The sequence below is a fragment of the Rhodamnia argentea genome, chromosome 5, assembly GCF_020921035.1.
Source record: "Rhodamnia argentea isolate NSW1041297 chromosome 5, ASM2092103v1, whole genome shotgun sequence".
NCBI lineage: Eukaryota > Viridiplantae > Streptophyta > Magnoliopsida > Myrtales > Myrtaceae > Rhodamnia > Rhodamnia argentea.
In genome coordinates, this window is record NC_063154.1 from 11,275,165 (window position 1) to 11,299,313 (window position 24,149).

A 24,149-nucleotide genomic window follows, 5' to 3' on the forward strand; every position below is an offset into this window, starting at 1 on the left:
AGGTTAATGAACAAACACAATTGTTCTTGTGAACAACTGACTAATGGTTGTCAAACCAGTTCTGTTCCTGGAGATAGTTGATCAGTTTGTTGTCCACTTGGAAAGCCTTTGTGAGGGCATCGACATTGATCGGCGGCTTTGACGCAAAGACTGAATTCGCGATTGTTATGAGTCCCGGGTTCTGGCTGCTCAAGAACGCAAAGGCCAGTGCATTCGTTTGTCCAGTGTTCAGCTGGAAGTGAATGAGGCCTTGTGGAAACACGAAAACGTCTCCTTTGGTTAGGACTTTGGTAAAGAGAGTGTTGTTTAATTGGTTGGATGTCATGAAACCGACGTGGAGCGTGCCCTCCATGACCGCCAGCATCTCCGTGCCACGAGGATGAATGTGGGGAGGGTTCAGACCGTATGGAGCAAAGTCAAGGCGGGCCATGGCGATGCCTAGTGTGTTGAGTCCTGGGAATTGGTCGACGAAAGCAGTCGTGACTTTGGATCCGAGCTGATTCGATGTGTTCCCTGGATATCTGAACTTTGTAAAGAAGAAATCATCTGCCAAGGCGAGCTTCGGGTCCTTGCAGAACTTCCCATTCACAAACACCGCAGAGTTGGGGTCGTTCACCGCGACACAGAAGTCCTGAAGAGGGCTCGTGTCAGAGGCAAAGGCACACGATGATGCCAAGGCCAAAAGGACAAATGTTGGAAAGAACTTCATGGCAGAAAAATTTCTGGGCTTGGTTTTGTCTGTGTCGGAAATTTTGTTTCGTTGAGGATTGATGTGAATTGCTGCCTGTTAGCAACTTCATTTATAGGAGTTAGTCATTTGACTTGGTCCCAGCAATTGGCCTGCAGAAAGCGGCTGAAGCCAGGAACGCTGCCAAGTCCACAAAAATTATTTATTCCTCCATGTTGTTTGCGTGCGAAAATAAACGCGTTCTCATCGAGAATTAGTCATTCAATCTTTATAAAATTTTCAGATTTTCTAGTCTATAATGGATGCATAGGGCTAGTTCAACTTTAAATGACACTTTCGAATTTTTAGAGCACGGGTATCCAGACATAGAAAATTATGAAAATGACGCAGCGTACAGCGAAGATAATAAGCAAATTCTTGCCTAAAAGAGAAATCTCAAAAAGTCTGATAATAAAATAATAATGATCATCCCCAAAAACGTCACAAACACACCTTTTGGAGGGTGTTAACCTTAATCCTAATCCTAATAGGATTCTAAACATCAAAATCCAAAATTACAAAACTGCCATTAATAGTAAAACAAATCCCCGAAAATACTAAAAAAAATAGGAAAACCAATCTAGACTATCCCGAATCGCCAAAATCCATCGTCGAGCGTTTGCTTTTAGCCGGCCGAATTTGAGCTCGATCTAATGTCGTCGACCATGTCCGCCGATTCTTAGCACATTACCGTTTCGCCTTCCGATTAGATTTATGCCTATCCAATCGATCTAGAAACGCACTACTAATACATTTCGCATCAGAAAATTTCAAATAAGGGTCCGAAGTGCCCTCATTTTCTCAAATAAGAGCATTGGATCTTATTTCAAATAAGGGCTTGAAGTGCCATTATTGCCTCAAATAAGGGCCTAAAGTGGACACTGCTTCAAAAAAGGGCCCGAAATGGCCATATCGGTCTAAAAAAAGGCAATCCTCGCCTATGGTCGGTGGTGGGGTAGCTAGCCCAACCCTCCCGCCTTTGTACTTTTCTTTTTTTAATTTTTAATTTAATTTAACTAAAAATTATGTTAAGTTTATATTTTGAAGAAAATGCCATTGGGGCGGCGAATATTTATCTACTAATCACCAACAAGGTTAGGCCCTTATTTGAAATAGCCATGGCCACTTGAGCCATTATTTCAAACTGTTATCCTCATTTAAAATAAGAACATTAGACCATTTTTTGAGAAAATGATGGTACTTGGGGCCCTTATTTAGAGTTTTTTGAGGCTATTTAAGGTTAGAATATCACCTAAAGGAGGGAGAACATGTGATTTTAACAAAATTTGATAAATTAATGTGGAAATAACACAATCAAGTTGAGTATTATAAAAAACCAGTGAGAACAAAGTATGAATATTATTAGTGGTATGATGATATTCACCGATGCGCAAGATTCTATCAAAAGTAATTAGCAAGAGTTGAGAAATAGAGAAATTTGCATACATAATTTGTAGTGCTTCGGCTTAGTGCAAGCCTACATCCTGTCTCCTACGATGATAACCCATTGGATTCCATTGGACAATCGAGTAGAGGTTATAGAAGTAAGCGACAATACTCAAGTTTGATAGGCTTCACTATCTCTCACGATCACTCTTTCAATGGCTCTCAAGTATTACAATTTGAAGCTCACAAAAGACAAGTATGAAGCTCTCTTGAACTGTGGAATTTTGATTTTTGATTCTTGATCTCACTTTTTCTCTTCAGCACCTCGGTCTCCTTTTATACTCATTCACTTCCAATTTACCCGTTAGACAGTCCTCAAAGCATCACTCTCCAGTCAACCCATGAACGAGATTGCTTAAAGAAAATGGAGGAGTCGTTGAGGAATAAAATCAGAAACTCCGTTGATAGGCTCCCCATACAAACCAATCTTGGTTTTCATAAGTAGGGTAGCTTGCCTTGGAATGATTGGAAATCAATCAAAGATGTCTTGCATTGTGTCGCAAAATAATCTTTAAGCTTGAAGATCAAGCAATGCTTTCTATACCAGGAAATCCGAGCCAAATTACTAGCTTTAACAATATATAAGCAATGAAGTTTGATCTGAATATATAAATCCATAAGTGGACTTTGTAATTTGATGATATTTAGCTCTCACATAGAATTTGATGGTATCAAATGCCTTGATAATATATTTGGGAATAAGCTCTGATGATATTCTTGCCATTACTTTGGTAATATCTATGATGTAACTTTTTGAGAGGATTCAACAAACTTCACTTTCTGAAGAAAACCACTTAGATGCATTTATTATCTTCAGGATAAACTAAGGATAATTTTGTCATCTTCAAAATATATTAGGAAGTTTTCTCAACAGAGGCATTTGTTGTGGATATTCTCTTTATGTGTGAAACACCCTGCATGTTTGTATAAGAAACTAAGCACGATATCCATAGAAGTGAATCGGCAGCCAGGCAAGTGTTTTCCTAGTGAAGGATGGAGAGACGGAGGATGGAGATCCATGTGAAAACACTGCTACCTACATCATTTGCAATTGACAAATCGATATGATCATACGGTGCACTTAGAGAAGTATTGACCCTCTCTCAATCCGGATGAATCTGAACCTGCGCAAGACATCAAAACAGTAAAGAAGGAAACCGGAGACTTAAGATGACATGCTTTTTCTTATCCGGGATAGAGGAAGGGTCAAAGTAAGAAGGCATGATGTTGTAGCAGATGTGGAACAATCCATCTCTTGGAAGAAGAAATAAACTACAACCATTGGAGGCTTTGTACAGATCTGGGAAGTGTTACTTATCGGTGAAAATTTAGCACTGGATCATCACCACCACCATCTATAAAAAGGGAGAATGTCTCCATACATGACATCTCACTCCTATCTCAAGCAAACAACAGAAGAGAAGACATCAAAGCCCCAATTCTCCGCTGCCCAACCATTATGAAGTTTTTACCAATTAGCCTTCTCATCATGGCTCTGGCAACCGCCACCGCTCTTGCCTATGACCCGAGTCCTCTTCAGGACTTCTGCGTGGCCATCAATGACCCTAAAGGTTGGATCTCTGCCATAGCGTCTCTCGTATATTTCTGCTCTAATGATCCTAAAGGAATTAGCTCCTAAAAGGGTTTCTGCTTGGATAAGAGCCTAATGACATGAATTCTGTTTCTTGTGCAGTATTTTTCAATGGAAAGTTTTGCAAGGACCCAAAACAAGTCACAGCAGATGACTTCCTCTTTAAGGGGTTCAGATACCCAGGGAATACCGCGAACCCGCTCGGATCGAAAGTCACTCCCGCTTTTGTGGACCAACTTCCAGGGCTCAACACTCTCGGCATTTCCATGGCTCGTATCGACTTCGCTCCGGGTGGCCTGAACCCTCCCCACACTCACCCTCGTGGGACCGAGATTCTGGTCGTGGCTGAGGGCACACTGCTTGTCGGCTTCGTCACATCCAACCAATTGAACAACACACTCCTCACCAAAGTCCTGTACAAAGGGGATGTGTTTGTGTTCCCAATAGGTCTCATTCACTTCCAGCTGAACATCGGAAACACCTCCGCGCTGGCCTTTGCCACTCCGAGCAGCCAAAACCCAGGAGTCATTACCATCGCTAATGCGGTCTTTGGGTCGAAGCCGCCCATTTCGGCGGATGTTCTCACCAAGGCCTTCCAACTGGACAAGAAGGTGATTGACTACCTCCAGGCGCAGTTTTGGTACGACAACAACTAAGTGGATGCGTTGACCTCCAAGACGTCGGATTACCCCTATATTCTCCATACGTGATTGCTTCGATTGACAATTGCTTCCGAATAAACGAGTTGCTCTTTATGTAACTGGTCATGAATGCCTGAAGTAATAAAAAGACCATTCTTTATGATAGATATGAGCCAGACATGCTTGGGTCCGTCCGTTATTTTTATTTCTTTCTTTTACTTCCAACAGATCCTGCGGTTCCACTTTTTCCCGAAGGAGTTCGTGTTTATCACATTTTGTGAAGTCTGTGTCGCTCGTTGTCTCCGTTTGCACGGATTGTGATTAATTGAGGGCAATTAACTAATAAAAAAATTATGGGTAATGTTACACGTACTAAAACTTTGCAGGGTAATTCTCTGAAAAAAAACTTCAATTTTAGATCCGATCCTAATTTTGCCTCGATTTTTCTTTGTCTACAAAATATCCCCACTCGAACTTTTTCTGTGTTAAAAAAATGCCCAACTTTCACTTTACTTTCAAATCCACCCACTAGTTTATTCATGATTATCCACATGTGAAGATTATTGTTGTTTCATACGAAGGTGAAGATATCGATGAAAACACATGTTCTAATAGTTTGACCCTAATGTTGATAATTTTGAAGAAATTAATGACCATTTTGGACCTGCTAAAGTGAAAGTTGGAAATTTTTTAGACAAAAAAGAAGAAGCTTGGAGCAATAATGCAATTGGACCAAACGTTAGGGATTTGTTGGGAAATTCAGGCAAAACTTTAATAAAAACTAACTAAATGACTAGGCAGCCTATGTGGCATGCACCATGTTCTCAAATACATATGGAGTGTGTGACGCCCCTGACCCGACCCGAGTACCCGTCATAGGAGGCGAAGGCCCCTTTAGGGCTCTCGGTCTCTTGAATCCCTCCAAAAGCACTACGGCTTTACGCCGTTTATAAATCGAGACCGTATGAGGAACATAAAATCGCGACGTTGCGGGGGAGGACATATGGTGTCCTGTGTACACCGTCCTCAAAATCGACCATTAATTGTTTTCACTCTTATCAATGATTTGCATGCGGAAACAATTTCATTTTAAGCTTTCGATTAGTTAAAAATTTAGGAGAAACACTTATGAGTAATAATATGCTTCATCTGTCCATATCATTTACATCAAACTATATCGATCTACAACATATATATGCATCATAACATGGCTCCATTTAGGTTCTCTACTTCGGGGTGGTAAAATGTCCCAAAAAGTTGCCTTCGACTTCCGTAAACTCCTCCATGTAGATCGATCTCCTGAGATACACGCCATCCATCTTCATGCTACACTTTTGCTCAATCAAAAGAGCTTCATCTTCGCTTTGCTTTTTAATTTACATGTCATAACCTTTGATAAGGGTTAGATATCACTTACCTCTAGTAGATAACTGTAAAATAAAAAGATTGGCCGACCATATGCGTGGCGTCTCCGAAGGCGATTCGGTGATAGCGGCTTGTGGTGGTGCTTGGTGGCCGAAAAATGAGGGAGTGAGAAAGAGAGTGTTCAGCTAGAGAGAGGGAGAGGGAGCGAGGTGATGGCCTAAATCCTAAGTGCATTGGTGCTATTTATGGCCTTTCTTGACTTGCTCCGCAAGTCGGATTTGTTCTTATATACTTTCCATATGGCATCAACTCATTGGAGTCTTCCCTTGGCTTATTCCCCAAGCTAAAATTCGATATTTTCATTTTATTTGCTTGACTTGTTCCCTAAGTCATATTTGTCTTTTTATGCCAACTTCTTCTCCAAGTTTTACTATGTGTCATCTTTTTATTATGCCACTTAAGACAATTTAGACTCTAGAAACTTCTCCAAAACTCACGCCCATTATAGGGTATGTTTCATTATTATTATATTTATTTTTCTTATTTATATCTATTAATTATAGTAATATTAATTTCTTTTATCTTTTCTAAAAATTCTACTGGCATAGGATATTCTAGATATACCATTTGATTTTGCCACATGGCTAGCCTACAGTATCTAAAGATCCTAGGTTACTTTTTTTAATTCAATTTTATCTTATATGCTTGGCTTGTTCCTCAAGCCAATAATTATATTATATTTCTATTTTATTTGTCTTATATTTTTTACGTGTTTCCCAAGTCAGATTCGTCTTATGCTCTTTCCACGTGTTGTTCTCTTATTCCAACTTATTTTCTAAGCCTATTTTGTCTCTATATGCTAACTTGCTCTCCAAGCCAATTGTATTTTTTTTATTTAATTCCCTTGAGAATATTCTAGATGTCATTTCTTGTTCTCCAAGCTAATATTTTACATTTAATTTAATTAATAATAATTTAGACGCTACGTGTCTTATTTTTAGCTTGTCCATTGGGCTATCCTATAATCCTATAACATTTAGCTCCTATTGACGACATATTTTTTTAATTGAATTTCGCATCTCTTTTTCTCTATATGTTACATGCCTATTATACATCAAAAGATCCTTTCTTTTATTTCATTTTACATTTAAAATAGAGATTTAATACGTAAATCTTAGTACTCCTTGATGTCGCCCAATCGAGTGTGTCATAGGTTTCCATTTCTATTCTATAGATGCCAAGCATAACTAACGCTAATGGCAATTTGGGCATTTTATTTAAATGGGTAAGGTCATCTAACATTCAACCTGTTATTCATTACTCTAAGATTTCGGAGGTGTAGCTTACCAAGCTTTCAAGATATCTATGCAATTCTCTGCTTTAGGGGCCTAACAAGCTAAATGTCGGACTATCTATTTTTCCAAATGAAATCGACTCACTTGTAATCACATCCAGAGGCGCCACCCAACCCCTTGTTTGACGCACTCCAGCACTTGTCTAGTTGTCTATCGAGTCGAGAGCCACCAAAATTTTATCTCAGTTTAGGGTTGGAATTACCCATTCCTAAACCAACAACATAATCGAACACTATCGAGCTTCCCTCACATGATCAATTCAAATTGATGCGGGATTGGTTCATCTCGATCCGTAGTCCTCCAGAAGCACATCACATAGTCCGGGATGGCTAATCCTTGACTAGTGTGTGGTTGGTACATGATTCCGATATAAATAGACCTTCATCAAACCCATGGCTAGTTTAGTTGTCGACCGATGTCGCCTTGTAAATTATCCTATGGATCAATCACTGGTTGAATTCGGGGTGATCTTATGGTCTTTTCACAACTAGGTGAGGTCCATCATAATCGATCCATGTTTGATTTAAGGTCGCCACATAGTCGACCCTCAATCAATAGCATAGTATCGGGGGCAATTCTTTATTCCGTGGTGGCTATCTGAACATCTAGCAACTATCTGTAATTGGTCCGAACCCAAGCTTGAACCGGTCCTAAGTTTTGGGGTGTCATAGATTGAGCAACCAAACAAACAATTTTAAAAAGAAAAAGAAAAACATAAACATGGCAAGATCAATCATATATGGTTACCCATTCTTTCCAATATTGCAACAGATGTTCGCTCGACCATTATCCCACACTGTCATTGAAGTATGCACGACAATTCTTCATGATCTTCATATCTTTTGAATATGGAAAGGACATAAAAATGTTATAAATTTCGTACGACATTGATTTTGGCGCCAAAACTTTTCGTAGGATCACCTAATTACGCTCCATTGATTATGGTGATAGCTATTGAGAGTTACGGGAAATGGGGAGCAATGTAGGTCGGACATAGGCAAGACCCACGATGCAATCGAACGAAACCCGACTAGCAAGTCCACGATCTGATCCACATTGACAAGGTCTCATGCATCAACCGAGGATATTACTAAGAGGGATCATTCCATTCGATCGGGCCATGCAAATGTTGGGATGATCAAAAAGGTCGATGCCTAGATTTTGTTAAATGTTGGTAACTCAGTAAGCTAATACCTTTGTGAGCTATCTTAACGATATGCTTAATTTTGGAAACAATATGACTGGAATCATTGAAACTAAGAAATATCTAACTTTCATATTTGAAATGAAATATTTGGGCGAAGTTAAAAAACATAATGGGGTTCACTCTTTGAGCTAAAGTGATTACATTAAAATGATATTAAATAAATTTAAACATCTTGATTCCAAAGAAATGAGTACTCCATTTGATTTCGATATCAAATTAAATTGTAATACTGGTATAGCAATATCATAACTTGAACATGCGAGTGCTATAGGGTCTTTGATGTGTGTGATGCAATTGTACTAGACATGATATTACATTTTCCATGTGCAAGTTGAGTAGATATACTAGAAATCCAAGTATAGAATATTAGAATGCTACCACCAGTTTTTTTTTTTTTTTTGTTATATTAAGAGAACTAAAAATTAGGGACTGTTCTATAAAAATTATATGCTTGTATTAGAAGGGTACAATGACACTAGTTGGATTATAAGTGTGGGAGACAAAAATTCCATTTTTGGATAGATCTTCGTGTCAGGTGGATGTGCTACATCATGAACGAGCAAGAAATAAACATGCATAACTCACTCAACAGTGGAATATGAATTAATTGCTTTGGCCGTAATCGGTAAAGATGCTCAATAGATAAGAAATTTAACGTTGAACAACAAATTATGGCCTAGTTCTATGCCTCCTATTTCATTCACTATGATAGTTAGACTACTTTGGCAAGGGCATAAAATAGCACTTATAATGGTAAGTCTAGACATATCGGTCAAAAACATAAGTATGTGAGACAATTAGTTCAAAATGGTATCATAACAATTGTCTATGTGAGGTCAAGCAAGAATATGGTCGATCCCTTTACAAACTCTCTACCAGGGGATGTGGTAAAGATGAACTCAAAAGAAATGGGGCTGAAATCATTTGACCAAAATCAATAGTAATGATAACCCTACATAATACTAGTATAACACTAGTCATAAGGTTTAATGGGTAAAAACAAGTTACTAAAATGATTGTTTGATACTGACGCTAGCCCGAATTAACATGAGAAGTCAGTATCGTCTGTTATGTTATTAAAGGCTGAGTTATACTCTCAATGACAAATAATACAAATTAGTAATGTGTGTTGACACCTAAATTTTGACTAACCTTTTCAATCATTTTTCATGTTTATTTTTAGCGTCCATTGCATTACTTTTGCAATTTTGTCGGACCGGCGGTGAATGAAATTAAAGCGATGGTTTTGAGCTCAATTTAGTCGATTGGACTAAGCCTGCGGTGAATGGAAATTTGGCCAAAATCCATGAATATTAATAGGGTCGAAAATTGCATGCCAAGGTGGAATATTGATTTATCTTGAAACTTTGTGAGAAATTAAGCTAGATATTATCACAGAATATAAGAGATATCAAAAGATTTTATATTGATAATAAAAAATCTCTTTAGGAAGTAGTGAACCCTAGCTTTGCTCTATAAATACATTTCATGCTCACAAATCTGGGGGGTCGGCAAAAAAATTTCTGCTCATCATTCACGTGAGAAAGGCTATAGAGAGAGAGGTGAACGACGCCACAAGAGGTCTCTTTTGGCCATATGTGATGGTTCCTTCCACCACCTTCATGAAGTGATCCCCCAGCCACCATTCGCATCATCATCACCAAGTCTTCTACTGTGAAGAAGAAAGTCAACGTTGGAGATCCTATTTGTCCACATATTGGACTCACGAAGAGACAAAGCGAAGGAGATCGGTTATCGTCAAACGACATTTAGGACCATTCCAAATCAGCCAATAAAAATACCGTGCCGCCGATCTACCATTGTTCAAGCACACGTGATCCCTAGCCGTTCGGTCCATCGCTCAAATCTTGGGCTGCAATTTGTGGTTCGAAAATCCAAATTAGGAAAGTGCAAATTTTGCAAGACAAGGTAAGTTTCCTATCTTGAGCTTTGATATATTCACTTGCTTATTTTGTGATTTATTTGCATATCCTGAATATTGCATCGAAGTGGATATTTTTTCAAAATACAGGTTGGTTAGGAAAATTTTCTTTCCTAATCCGCAACTTGTCACACGATCGAGAACGTCTATCTTTAGGATTATTGATGGAATACTCGATTAGGCAAGGATTTGGGTTTAATCGTTAATCGTAAGATTACGAATTAAAGATTGACTCAAATATTCGCGAATATTCCAAAATTTGATTGATATATCCACTTTCTTGATTGAATTGATTGACATATTCACCTTCCCAAATTGATTTGAATTGCTTGGTTGTCGTATCTTTTTTACAATATATCCGTCGCATGATGTAATCTCGAAAATTCTAAAAAAAATTGCATTCATCCATTTTCCATATTTAAAAATTGCATATCTTTTAATAATAGCATCATGTAGATAATTGCATATCTAATCCTTTTTGTAAATAATTAGGTTAGATTGCATACTAGAATAGAAATTGCATGTTTAAATAGAATTTTATGCCTAAAATAATCTATCTTAATATATTAGGGTTTAGGTCAATTTGAACTCTAAAATATGCAAGATAAATATTGTTTTGGCATAGTTCTATTTTAGGAAATTAATTCATCCGAAAATATAAAAAAAATCATTCATCCTCGCCACGTCATACATGCCATGTCATCCATGCCACGTCATCTTTGCCACGTCATTATTTCTTGCCATGTCATATTAGGTTGCATTTTAGCTTATATTGCGTATTAGAATTGCATGTCTAGGTTTTAATTAATTTACATGTCACGTAGTTAATTTAATTAAACCACGGTCTCACTTGCATGTTAATTTAATTTGCATGTCATCTTGTTTAGTCTTGCATTTAATTCATAACATTGCATTGCATATAGTATAGTTTTTCATGCATTCATAAAAAAAATCAAAAATAAAAGAACCATCTTGTGTGGCGCATGCTCCCTTGATTATATTGACTTCTGGATGTTCATTAATTGATTGTGCACCCGCATGATAACCTTTGTTAGTGAGTTAGGTTAAAATCAATTAATATTGCATTCTCAAATGATTTTTCATGAAATAAAATGGTACCGAAAGGGCGTTAGAGTAATATGGCGTAATCAAGTCCCCGAACTTTTAATCTCCGGTTCGTAGGAATAAAATAGTTCTCCCGCTATTTTATTTAGGTTTCTAATCAACCTACCATAAATGATTAGTGGCGGCTCCAAAATTAAAATACATTGCATGTTAATCAATTGAACCTCAAGTTGCGATTTGGTATGGACTTGGGAGAGTCCGAGTTAGGTTGGTTAAATAATTAACCCGATAATCCATTAGCCTAGAAGTTCTCGAATTTTTTAGGTCGCGACAATGTGTTTAATAGTAATAGAAAAATGTGGTAAATACTTCACCAAGATGAGCTGAGAAATAGTATTGTTCTTACGAAAGATAACTCATGAAATACGAACAAACACAATGCCATGATAGCATAGCAAATTACGGAACTTCTTGTTGAAACAAGAGACTAGCAAATGTGTGGTATATTCGATTCTATTATTTAAAGTAATAAGTTTAAAGCTACAACTACTTAAACTTTTATAGAATTTTGAGATACTTGCACTAAATAAATGTTTAATCAAAAAGACCTTTATATTAATCTTATGGAAATTTGGTTGTATATTTTTAAAATTTTATTTTGTGATTTTGCTATACAAACAAAGTGGGAGATCGTTGATATTTTTTGTAAAACAAACTAAGAGGTGCCTTGTCTCACATCGAAAAGAATAAGTGCGCCATGGACTCAATTGGACACTAATCAACAATTATGGATTTTTTATGTAATAAAATAACTGTTATTTCCTAGCAAAATAGTGTCGCTGTTCACAAGGGAGGTACAACTATTTTTATTGTTTTATACTTTCAAATTTAATAGTAATAAAATAACCGTGATGTCCTAGCAAAAAAGTTGGCTATTCACAAACGAGTTACAATTATTTTTGTTATTTAATTTCAAATTTTTACTTCTTCAAAATAAAGGAGTGTCTTCTTCCACTTGGCACTTACTTATTCGCGGTTATTTCAAGAGGATGCAACCTTCAAAAGGTTGTGGGAAAAGTACACTAGAAGCGCCATAACTTTTGTACGGCGTTCACTTGAGTGCCAAAACTTTCAAAACGTTCACTTAAGTGCCATAACTTTTAAAAATCGTTCACTTAAGTGCCATGTTGACGTGGCAGCCGGAAAAGTTGATGTGGCAGCCGGAAAAGTTTCTGTAGACGCGAGAAAGCCGACGTGGCACGCCGGAAAAGTTATTGTGGCACTCAAGTGAACGATTTTTAAAATTTATGGCACTTAAGTGAACGTTTTGGAAGTTATGACACTCAAGTGAACGTCGTACACAAGTTATGGCACTTCTAGTGTACTTTTCCAAAAGGTTGTATATATCCCGACATAATTGTTCAAATTTGAAAGGTCGTGTATGTTCAAAGATTTTCGCTATAAATTATTGAATGTGTCCGTCCAATTCATAACACCAACTTCCATTTTCATTTCTTTTCAAAGATATACATTTATCTTTTTCAATTGTTTCCCTTTGAGAGTTCTTGGAGAAATATTTGAATTACTAACTAATATTCTCGGTGGAGATTTCATTGTATGCCGAAGGACATTTGCTAGTAACCATTAGCAATGTCGTGGGGAAAATAATTCCTCAAAGAAAATGAATCCACACCTCAAAGTTTGATTTCATTCCATTTGTACCAATTCGGCAACTTGGTAAGTGTTCCTACATCATCTTGAATTGACAACTCGATATGACCATATGATGCGCCACGAGAAGAACCGGCCCTTGCTCAATCCAACTAAACTTGAATGGCGCAGGACATCAAAACAACATACAAGGAAACCAAAGATTTAAATATGATCAATCTCACTTAATGTGGGGCATAAGGACACATCAAGTGTTAATATTTACGTACAGCGCTCACTTGGATGCCAATATATATATATTTTTAATCACTTAAGTGCCAAATCGGAGAAAAAACGGTCACTTTAGTACCAACGACGAGAAATTCCGGCTATCTCACTGGGGTTGGCACTTAAATAATCATTTTTTAAAAAAAAAAATTGACACTTGAGTGATTCAAAAAGATCACTTTAGTGCCACGGAGAAAAAACGATCACTTTAATGCCAATAGCAAGAAATTCCGGCGACCTCACCCGAGTTGGCACTTAAATAATCATTTTAAAAAAAAAATTAGCACTTAATTGATCCAAAAAAAAAAATTGACACTAAAGTGAATATCGTAGACAAATATTAGCACTTGAGGTGTCTTTTTTTTCCTTAATGTAGCCCACACAGGGGGAACTCATTATTTGCGGATATTTTCTTTATGTGTGAACACCCTACATTTTCGTAGAAGAAAGGGAACTTGACATTTATAGGAAGTGAATCGGCAGCTTGGCAAGTGTTTTCCTTGTGGAAGATGGAGATGCATGTGAAAACACTGGTTCCTGCATCTATGTTCAATTGCCAACACAATATTTGAACATATGATCGCCTCAAGAAGAACTGGCCCTTGCTCAATCCAGCAGAACTTGGATCGCGCATGGCTTCGAGAGATTATAGAAGGAAACCGGCGATTTAAATAGGATTGAAGAAGTCCCACTTACATATCAGATGACATACTTTTCCTTTTCTTGGAAAGAGGATAGGTCAAAGTGAGCGGCATTCTATTGTAGCAGTTGTGGAATAATTCCTCTCTCGGAATAAGAAATTAACTACCACATAGGAGACTTGGTATGGATCTGGGAAAGGTTGCTTGTCAGAGAAAATTTAGTACTGGGTCAAAACCACCATCATCTATAAAAAGGGATAATGTCTCCATTCGAGACATCTCGCTTCTATCTCAAGCGAACAACAGAGGAAGATATCAAAGCCCCGACCCTCCGGCGCACAACGGCAATGAAGCTTCTCCCAATTAGCCTTCTCGTCTTTGCTCTGGCAGCCGCCGCCACTTTTGCCTACGACCCGAGTCCACTTCAGGATTTCTGCGTGGCCATCAATGATCCCAAAGGTTGGAGCTCTGCTCTAGCGTCACTCATAGATTTCTGTTCTAATGATCCTAAAGGAATTGCTCCAAAAAGAGTTTATGCTTAGCCAAGCCTAATAACAAGAATTCTGTTTGTTATGCAGTATTTGTGAATGGAAAGTTTTGCAAGGACCCAAAACAAGTCACAGCAGATGACTTCCTCTTTAAGGGGTTCAGATACCCGGGGAATACCGCGAACCCGCTTGGATCGAAAGTCACTCCTGCTTTTGTGGACCAATTTCCAGGACTCAACACTCTCGGCATTTCCATGGCTCGTATCGACTTCGCTCCAGGTGGCCTGAACCCTCCCCACACTCACCCACGTGGGACCGAGATTCTGGTCGTAGCTGAGGGCACACTGCTTGTCGGCTTCGTCACGTCCAACCAATTGAACAACACTCTGCTCACCAAAGTCTTGTACAAAGGGGATGTGTTTGTGTTCCCAATCGGTCTCATCCACTTCCAGCTGAACATCGGAAAGGCCCCCGCACTGGCCTTTGCCGCTCTGAGCAGCCAGAACCCAGGAGTCATTACCATCGCTAATGCAGTCTTCGGATCGAAGCCACCCATTTCGGTGGATGTTCTCACCAAGGCCTTCCAAGTGGACAAGAAGGTGATTGACTACCTCCAAGCGCAGTTTTGGTACGACAACAACTAAAGTGGATACATTGACCTCCAAGACATAGGATTACCGTTATATTCTCCATACGTGATTGCTTAGATTGATGGTCGCTTCTCAATAAGGAATTGCTCTGTGTAACTGATCATGAATGTCTGAAGTAATAAACCATCATTCTTTAGGATAGATTTGAGCCGGGCATGCTTCGGTTGATGCTTAATTGATTTGTTCTTTTACTTCCAATGGATTATGATTATGTGGTGGCACTTTCTCCCAAGGAAATTTGTGTTTTATCATATTTCATAATGGAGTTTGTATTATCTGTTGTCTCCATTTGCATGGATTGGTATGTAATCGTGAGCACTCAAAAATAAAATAAAATAAAATAACTATGAGTAATGTTATACTTACCAAACTTTATTAAAAACTTACTAAATGACATTGCAGTCTATGTGGCATGTGACATGTGATCAACAATCAAACTAAAGATCGTAAACGAAGAACACAAAAACAAAAACAAAAATGAACAGGGCAAGATCAATCAAAGAAAATTTAATTTTATATATCATTATCCTTCCTTCTCAATAATGCGACAGATATCCACTCGACTGTTAGCGCACCCGTTATCGAGGTATGCACAGTAGTCCTCGAAGCTCTTCATATAGTTTGAATGCAAGTGCAACAAGTAAAGGAAATCAATTCCTTGAGTGGCCATGGAGGCGATAGATGCACATCATGCCTCGTTGAACATAATGTCGACAAAGAAGGCTAAATGATGAAGAAGACGGCGAATTTCTCTCGGTCTTTTTCCTACGATTTACTATTAAATTTTATAGAGGAGAATGATGCTTTACGAGTTGTATGTTTAGACTTCGGACATTTTTTATATCGATTCTTGATTTAATTAGATGTAATTAGTCACGAAATTAGTAATGTCAACAGAGAAGGGTAAAATGGAGAGCGCCTTAATTTTCAGCCCAATTGGCGGCCCATTTAATTAGTTAGGATTGGTACTTAACAAAATTGACTTTTAAGATTAGAAAATTGCTCCTGTCATTTTTTTTATCTTGAATGCCAGACTTGCAGGTGCTTGAATTGCGTACATAATTATACTCGAGTCACGCCATATTTTAAAAATTCTTACGTCATTTAAGTTCATTTCCATTCAGGGGTGTCGTTTTGATATTCCTGAATATGTTATATTATCGAGGGAAAAGAGAAACAAAAAAATCTCAAATTATGTCCACGGTGACACATCTTTCCATAACTTTTTTTTTTTTGTGACGACAAAATCTCAAATAATACCCACTATGACACACTTTTTTGTAACATCAAAACCCTCAAACATGTGCCTTGTAATATATTTACCCTATATCAAGACTCCATCAAAGGATTTTCCAGCCAAAAAGACGTCATTTTTATTACACTTAAGCCACGTGGGCAGATTTTATCTCACTTAAGCCGCGTCGTTTTTATGTCCACAACATTTGTTTTTAGCAGTCCATGCAGGCAAATTTTTAATTGTGTTCGTTGATGGTACCTTGACAGAGGGTAAATGGGTCACACTTGTACTAGTTTGGGAATTTTGATGTCTTAAAGAAAAGTTTAGGGTAAATATGTGACAATAAGGATAGTCCGGGGTCATTTGTGACCGTTTCCTTGTTATCAATTAAAGTTCAATTAGCTAAATATTGTGTCGAATGAAAAATCCAAACCAATCCAAAAATTTGGCCCTCTAAATATATGTAAAGTCTTTTTTTGGCGAATTACTACAAAATAGATCCGGAATTTAAAATAAAATACCACTTATGCCCTTTTGATGATAAGATGCAAAATGAAAATTCACTGCTCATACTTAATGTAAGCTTCTCAATGTGATATAGAGTTTCTTCTCAATAAACAAGCAATTGTACATGCACAAGTATCCAATTGTACACGTTAATGAACAAACGTAATTGTTCTTGTGAACAATTGACTAATGGTTGTCAAACCAGTTCTGCTCTTGGAGATAGTTGATCAGTTTGTTGTCCACTTGGAAAGCCTTTGTGAGGACATCGACATTGATCGGCGGCTTTGACGCAAAGACTGAATTCGCGATTGTTATGAGTCCCGGGTTCTGGCTGCTCAAGAAAGCAAAGGCCAGTGCATTCGTTTGTCCAATGTTCAGCTGGAAGTGAATGAGGCCTTGTGGAAACACGAAAACGTCTCCTTTGGTTAGGACTTTGGTAAAGAGAGTGTTGTTTAATTGGTTGGATGTCACGAAACCAACGCGGAGCGTGCCCTCCATGACCGCTAGCATCTCCGTGCCACGAGGATGAATGTGGGGAGGGTTCAGGCCGTATGGAGCAAAGTCAAGGCGGGCCATGGCGATGCCTAGTGTGTTGAGTCCTGGGAATTGGTCGACGAAAGCTGTCGTGACTTTGGATCCGAGCTGATTCGATGTGTTCCCTGGATATCTGAACTTTGTGAAGAAGAAATCATCTGCCATGGCAAGCTTCGGGTCCTTGCAGAACTTCCCATTCACAAACACCGCAGAGTTGGGGTCGTTCACCGCGACACAGAAGTCCTGAAGAGGACTCGGGTCAGAGGCAAAGGCACACGATGATGCCAAGGCCAAAAGGACAAATGTTGGAAAGAACTTCATGGCAGAAAAATTTCTGGGCTTGGTTTTGGCTGTGTCGGAAATTTTGTTTCGTTGAGGATTGATGCGAATTGCTGCCTGTTAGCAACTTCATTTATAGGAGTTAGTCATTTGACTTGGTCCCAGTCGATTGGCCTGCAGGAAGCGGCTGAAGCCTGAAACGCTGCCAAGTCCACAAAAATTATTTATTCCTCTGTGTTGTTTGCTTGTGAAAATTAACGCGTTCTCATCGAGAATTAGTCGTTCAATCTTCATAAAATTCTCAGATTTTCTAGTCTATAATGGATGCATAGGGCTAGTTCAACATTAAATGACACTTCCAAATTTTAGAGCACAAGTATCTAGACATAGAAAACTATGAAAATTTCAAAAAAGGGTTTGAAGTGCCCTCATTTTCACAAATAAGAACCTTGGATCTTATTTCAAATAAGGGCTCAAAGAGCCCTCATTATCTCAAATAAGGGCTTGAAGTGAATACTGTTTCAAAAAAGGGCCCGAAGTGGCCATATTAATCTCAAAAAAGGCCGCCCTCGCCTTTGGTTGGCGGTGGGGCGGTTGGCCCAGCCCTCCCACCAGCCCTTCCTTTTTTTAACTTTTAGTTTTCTTAAGTTTTAATTTAATTTAACTAAAATTATGTTAAATTTATATTTTTGACGAAAATGCCATTGACCGGCCATAATATTTATCAACCGGAAGGCCAGCGAGGTTAGGCCCTTATTTGAAATAGTCATGGCCATTTCGAGCTCTTATTTCAAATTTTTATGCCACTTGAGGCCCTCATTTGAAATGAGGACAACATTAGGCCCTTTTTGAGAAAATTATGCACTTGAGGCCCTCATTTGGAGTTTTCCCTAGAATACTAGGGCTGTTTAAGGTTAGAATATCACCTAAAGGAGGGTGAACATATGATTTTAACAAAACTTGATAAATTATTGCGGAAATAACACAATCAAGTTGAGTATTATAAAAAACGAGTGAGAACAAAGTCTGAATATTATTAGTGGTATAATGATATTCACCATTGCACAAGATTCTATCAAAAGTAATTAACAAGAGTTGAGAGATAGAGAAATTTGCAAACAGAACTTGTAGTGTTTCGGCTTAGTGCAAGTCTACATTCGGTCTCCCACGATGACAACCTACGATTGGATTCCACTAGACAATCAATAGCGGTTACTGAAGTAAGTGATAATACTCAAGTTTGATAGGTCTCACTATCTCGCACGATCACTCTTTCAATGCATCTCAAGTATTATAATTTGAAGTTTGCCAAAGACAAGTATGAAGCTCTCCTAAACTTTGAAATTTTGATTCTTGATCCCTCTTTTTCTCTTCAGCACCTTGGTCTCCTTTTATACTCCACCACTTCCAATTTACTTGTTACATAGTTTTCAAAGCATCATTCTCCACTTCCAATTTACCCATTCAACGGGATTGCTCAAAGAAAGTTGAGGAGTCGTTGAGGAATAAAATCAGAAACTCCGTTGATAGGTCGCCCACACAAACAAATCTTGGTTTTCCTAAGTAGGGTAGCTTGCCTTGGAATGACTGGAAATCAATCAAAGATGTCTTGCAAGAAGAGTTGTGTCGCAAAATAATCTTTAAGCTTGAAGATCAAGCAATGCTTTTTATACCGGGAAATTTGAGCCAGATTGCTAGCTTTGACGATATATCAACGGTGGAGTTAGATCTGAATATATAAATCCATAAGTGAACTTCATAATCTGATGAGATTCAGCTCTCACATAGAATCTGAAGCTATCAAATGGCTTGATAATATCCGCGAGTAAGCTATGTTGATATTGACATTGTTACTTTGGTAATATCTATGAAGTAACTTTTTGAGAGGATTCAACAAACTTCACTTCCTCAAAAAAAAAAACACTTAGATCCATCTATTATATTCAAGATAAATTAAGGATAATTTTGTCATCTTCAAAATATATTAGGAGGTTTTCTCGATCGAGGCATCCGTCCTGGATATTCTCTTTATTTGTGAACCACACTGCATGTTTGTATAAGAAAGTAAACACGATAACCATAGAAGTGAATCGGCAGCCAGGCAAGTGTTTTCCTAGTGGAGGATGGAGATCCATGTGAAAGCACTGCTTCCTACATCCTTTGCAATTGACAAATCGATATGATCATACGGTGCGGTTAGAGAAGTATTGGCCCCGCGCTCAATCCGGATGAACTTGAATCTCCACAGGACATCAAAACAGTAAAGAAGGAAACCGAATACTTAAATATGATTGAAGAAGTCCACTTCCATATCGGATAACATGCTCTTTCTTATCCGGGAAAGAGGATGGGTCAAAGTAAGAAGGCATGTTGTTTTAGCAGTTGTGGAACAATTCATCTCCTGGAATAAGAAATAAACTACAACCATTGGGGGAAGTGTTGCTTATCGGAGAAAATTTACTACTGGGTCAACACCACCATCATCTATGAAAAGGGATAATGTCTCCATACAAGACATCTCACTCCTATCTCAAGCAAACAACAGAAGAGCAAAAGACATCAAAGCCCCAACTCTCTGTCGCGACCTAAAAATTTAGAAAATTTTCAGGCTAATGGATTATTAGGTTAATTATTTAACTAACCTAACTCGGACTCTTCCAAGTCCATACCAAATCGCAACTTGAGGTTCAATTGATTAACATGCAATGTATTTTAATTTTGGAGCCGCCACTAATCATTTATGGTAGGTTGATTAGAAACCTAAATAAAATAGCGGGAGAACTATTTTATTCCTACGAACCAGAGATTAAGAGTTCGGGGACTTGATTACGCCAAATTACTCTAACGCCCTTTCGGTATCATTTTATTTCATGAAAAATCATTTGAGAAGGCAACATTAATTGATTTTAACCTAAGTCACTAACAAAGGTTATCATGCGTGTGTACAATCAATTAATGAACATCCGGAAGTCAATATAATCAAGGGAGCATGCGCCACACAAGATAGTTCTTTTTTTTAATTTTCGATTTTTATATGAATGCATGAGAGACTACACTATATGCAATGGCATGGATTAAATGCAAGACTAAACTAGATTACATGCAAACTAAATGAATGCACAAGTAGGACCATGATTAAATTAACTACGTGACACGTGTATTAATTAAAACGAAGACATGCAATTCTAATATGCAATTTAAGCTAAAATGCAACCTAGTATGACATGGCAAGAAATAATGACATGGCAAAGATGACGTGGCAAGGATGACATGGCATGGATGACATGGCAAGAATGAATGATTTTTTTGTTTATATTTTTGGATGAATTAATTTCCTAAAATAGAACTATGTCAAAACAATTTTTATCTTGTATATTTTAGAGTTTACATTGACCTAAACCCTAATATATTGAAGATATATTATTTTAAACATAAGATTCTGTTTAAACATGCAATTTCTATTCTAGTATGCAATCTAACCTAAATAAAAAATTAGATATGCAATATCTACATGATGTTATTTTTTAAAAGATGCAATTTTCAGATATGCAAAGTGAATGAATGCAATTTTTTAGAATTTTCAAGATTACATCATACGACGGATATATTCTAAAAAATATGGCAATCAAACAATTCAAATCAAATGAGGAAAGTGAATATGTCAATCAATGTCAAACAAGAAAGTGGATATATCAATCAAGTTTTGGAATATTTCACGAATATTTGAGTCAATCTTTAATTCGTAATCCTACGATTAACGATTGAACCCAAATCCTTGCCTAATCGAGCATTCCATCAATAATCCTAAAGATGGACGTTCTCGATCATATGACAAGTTGCGGATTAGGAAAGATTCCTAATCAATCTGTATTTTGAAAAAATATCCACTTTTATGCAAGATACGCTCAAATATGCAACATACAAAAAATAGGCAGGACAATATTCAATTTAAGATAAGAAATTATACCCTCCAAATTTGCCGGATTGCCTTTCCAATTTGAATTCTCGCCAAGCTCGTCGACCAAACTTCGACGCCAAGGGACCAATCGGCTTGGACATCACGGGCGGCAAGGACAGCTTGGCGTGGCTGAACTCGTGGCTAATTTCACCGAATCTGGTAGTCTGCTTAATAAAAATTCACTGCAAGTCCAGAGCAAGGATTCCTCGCAAACAAAACAAAAAGACTACAATGCGAATATATGAGTAGAGATAAAATTTGGATGAATACACAGAACCAAGATATGACATCAATAACTGGTGTCATTATAGAAGATCATCATGGAGGGGAAATCAGCTTCTCCCTTCACATTCGCTCTCTGGACATGTATCACATTCTGCTCTCAATGTGCCGTCCATCTTGAAGTCCCTTAGACAATGGATGAAGACCATAGACAGAAAACGCCCCCAAGAAGGACGAGAATTCAATCCCCACTTTTGCCGTTTATCAAGAAGTGATATAGCCCCCAACGTCTCGCAATGAGTGGACCTTCCTCGGCTCGCTCCTCCGTGAATCTTCCACCAAGCAGAAAAGAAAAAGAATGATTCTCTCTCTCTCTCTTCCGTTGTCTTTTTTTCTGAGAATGAATGCCGTATAAGAATTTTGGTGGCCTCCCTTTTTCAACGTGAACATGAGTCTTATATAATGCTAGGTTTAGAGCTTCCAGCAAATATTTCATTTCCTATCTTGAGATAAAGGATATTCTCAAAGAAATCTCAAGATTTGATAATAAAATGCTGAATTATCCTCCAAGTTTTATTTTACTAATTGGCATTATAAAAAATTTGGCTATAACAATGGGTTCAGCCGAATTTTGTGTGAGCTCGGGTTCATCACTCATCCAATTAAGTCAATCTCGCACCGCCGATGCGAACAAATGCTAATGCAAATACGTGAACATAAAATTGAGAAACATTAAATATGTTATGCATGAAAATTATTTTTGGTGAGAACTAAAGTTAATTCTCATTTTTTATGCAAGATAAATGATTTAAGAAAAATAAAAATTTAGGTGTCAACACTCTCCAATGCACAACCACAATGAAGCTTCTTCCAATTAGACTTCTAGTCTTTGCCCTGGCAGCTGCTGCCGCTTTTGCCTACGACCCGAGTCCTCTTCAGGATTTCTGCGTGGCCATCAATGATCCCAAAGGTTGGAGCTCTGCTATAGCGTCACTCATATATTTCTGTTCTAATGATCCTAAAGGAATTGCTCCAAAAAGAGTTTCTGCTTAGACAAGCCCAATAACAAGAATTCTGTTTGCTATGCAGTATTTGTGAATGGAAAGTTTTGCAAGGACCCAAAACAAGTCACAGCAGATGACTTCCTCTTTAAGGGGTTCAGATACCCGGAAATACCGTGAACCCGCTCGGATCGAAAGTCACTCCTGCTTTTGTGGACCAATTTCCAGGGCTCAACACTCTCGGCATTTCCATGGCTCGTATTGACTTCGCCCCTGGTGGCCTGAACCCACCCCAGACTCACCGTCGTGGGACCGAGATTCTGGTAGTAGCTGAGGGCACACTGCTTGTTGGCTTTGTCACGTCCAACCAATTGAACAACACTCCTCACCAAAGTCTTGTACAAAGGGGATGTGTTTGTGTTCCCAATCGGTCTCATCCACTTCCAGCTGAACATCGGAAAGGCCCCCGCACTGGCCTTTGCCGCTCTGAGCAGCCAGAACCCAGGAGTCATTACCATCGCTAATGCAGTCTTCGGGTCGGAGCCGCCCATTTCAGTGGATGTTCTCACCAAGGCCTTCCAACTGGACAAGAAGGTGATTGACTACCTCAAGGCGCAGTTTTGGTTCGACAACAGCTAAGTGGATGCGTTGACCTCCAAGACGTCGGATTACCCCTATATTCTCCATACGTGATTGCTTCGATTGACAATTGCTTCCGAATAAACGAATTGCTCTTTATGTAACTGGTCATGAATGCCTGAAGTAATAAAAAGATCATTCTTTATGATAGCTATGAGCCAGACATGCTTGGGTCCGTCCCTTTTTTTATTTCTTCTTTTACTTCCAACAGATTCTGCGGTTCCACTTTTTCCCAAAGGAATTTGTGTTTATCACATTTTGTGCGGCCTAATTCCCTCAAAATTCCTCAACTTTAGGTCAAGTTTCAAATCTACTCCAATCTTTTTTTTGTCTCGGAAAAAGAATCCCAACTTTAGGTTAAGTCCCAAATTTGCCCCGAACTTTTTTTGTCTTGTAAAAAACCCCTAACTTTAGGTCCAGTCCCAAATCTACCCCAAATTTTTTTTGTCTCAAAAAAAAAAATCCCCACCTTAGGTCTAATCCCATATCTTCCTCGAATTTTATTTTGTTTGAAAAAAATTACAAACTTTCAGTTTATTATCAAATCTGACGCGTGATCCAATCCCAACTTGGCGTGGCATTTTCAAGTCGATAAAAAAATTGACGTCATCAAAGTCACGAGGCCATAAGTATGGACCAACGTGTCATTTCCACATAAAAAATAAATCCACCCCAATGAAAAATTGTTGAAATTCTCCAAAATAAAACCACCACAG

The 24,149-nt window shown here is 38.2% G+C and overlaps 4 protein-coding genes and 1 pseudogene across 5 annotated transcripts; 3 read left to right on the forward strand and 2 right to left on the reverse strand.

The window, feature by feature from the left end:
• On the reverse strand, positions 1-8,403 carry LOC125315184 (putative germin-like protein 2-1). Of its 2 annotated transcripts, XM_048279523.1 has the most exons (2): positions 8,376-8,403; positions 1-684 (listed from the first exon to the last, which is right to left on the reverse strand). In XM_048279523.1, the coding sequence occupies exons 1-2, from the start codon at positions 8,401-8,403 to the stop codon at positions 41-43; spliced, it is 672 nt and encodes a 223-aa protein (XP_048135480.1). In that variant the 3' UTR covers positions 1-40. The 2 variants fall into 2 exon arrangements, with proteins under 2 accessions (XP_048135480.1, XP_048135479.1); XM_048279522.1 differs by lacking the exon at positions 8,376-8,403 and having other exon boundaries at positions 1-709.
• Positions 3,583-23,584, forward strand: LOC125315187 (annotated as a pseudogene).
• LOC115732889 (germin-like protein subfamily 1 member 7) lies at positions 3,590-4,564 on the forward strand. The gene is made up of 2 exons (XM_030663574.2): positions 3,590-3,744; positions 3,867-4,564. The coding sequence occupies exons 1-2, from the start codon at positions 3,633-3,635 to the stop codon at positions 4,418-4,420; spliced, it is 666 nt and encodes a 221-aa protein (XP_030519434.2). The 5' UTR covers positions 3,590-3,632; the 3' UTR covers positions 4,421-4,564.
• On the forward strand, positions 14,266-15,050 carry LOC125315186 (germin-like protein subfamily 1 member 7). The gene is made up of 2 exons (XM_048279525.1): positions 14,266-14,377; positions 14,497-15,050. Exons 1-2 carry the CDS (start codon positions 14,266-14,268, stop codon positions 15,048-15,050), a joined length of 666 nt encoding a protein of 221 aa, XP_048135482.1.
• On the reverse strand, positions 16,987-17,655 carry LOC125315185 (germin-like protein subfamily 1 member 14). Its single transcript, XM_048279524.1, has one exon. It carries the CDS (start codon positions 17,653-17,655, stop codon positions 16,987-16,989), a length of 669 nt encoding a protein of 222 aa, XP_048135481.1.
• Positions 23,585-24,149: the final 565 nt, after the last annotated feature.

What these genes read in the sequence shown, in the direction of transcription:
- LOC125315185 (XM_048279524.1), bottom strand. Translation starts at nt 17,655, where the DNA reads ATGAAGTTCTTTCCAACATTTGTCCTTTTGGCCTTGGCATCATCGTGT.
- LOC115732889 (XM_030663574.2), top strand. Translation starts at nt 3,633, where the DNA reads ATGAAGTTTTTACCAATTAGCCTTCTCATCATGGCTCTGGCAACCGCC. An exon ending in GGCCATCAATGACCCTAAAG is followed by an intron (nt 3,745 to 3,866) that starts GTTGGATCTCTG and finishes TTTCTTGTGCAG; the next exon opens with TATTTTTCAATGGAAAGTTT.
- LOC125315184 (XM_048279523.1), bottom strand. Translation starts at nt 8,403, where the DNA reads ATGAAAGTTAGATATTTCTTAGTTTCAA. An exon ending in TAGATATTTCTTAGTTTCAA is followed by an intron (nt 685 to 8,375) that starts TGATTCCAGTCA and finishes CAACATTTGTCC; the next exon opens with TTTTGGCCTTGGCATCATCG.
- LOC125315186 (XM_048279525.1), top strand. Translation starts at nt 14,266, where the DNA reads ATGAAGCTTCTCCCAATTAGCCTTCTCGTCTTTGCTCTGGCAGCCGCC. An exon ending in GGCCATCAATGATCCCAAAG is followed by an intron (nt 14,378 to 14,496) that starts GTTGGAGCTCTG and finishes TTTGTTATGCAG; the next exon opens with TATTTGTGAATGGAAAGTTT.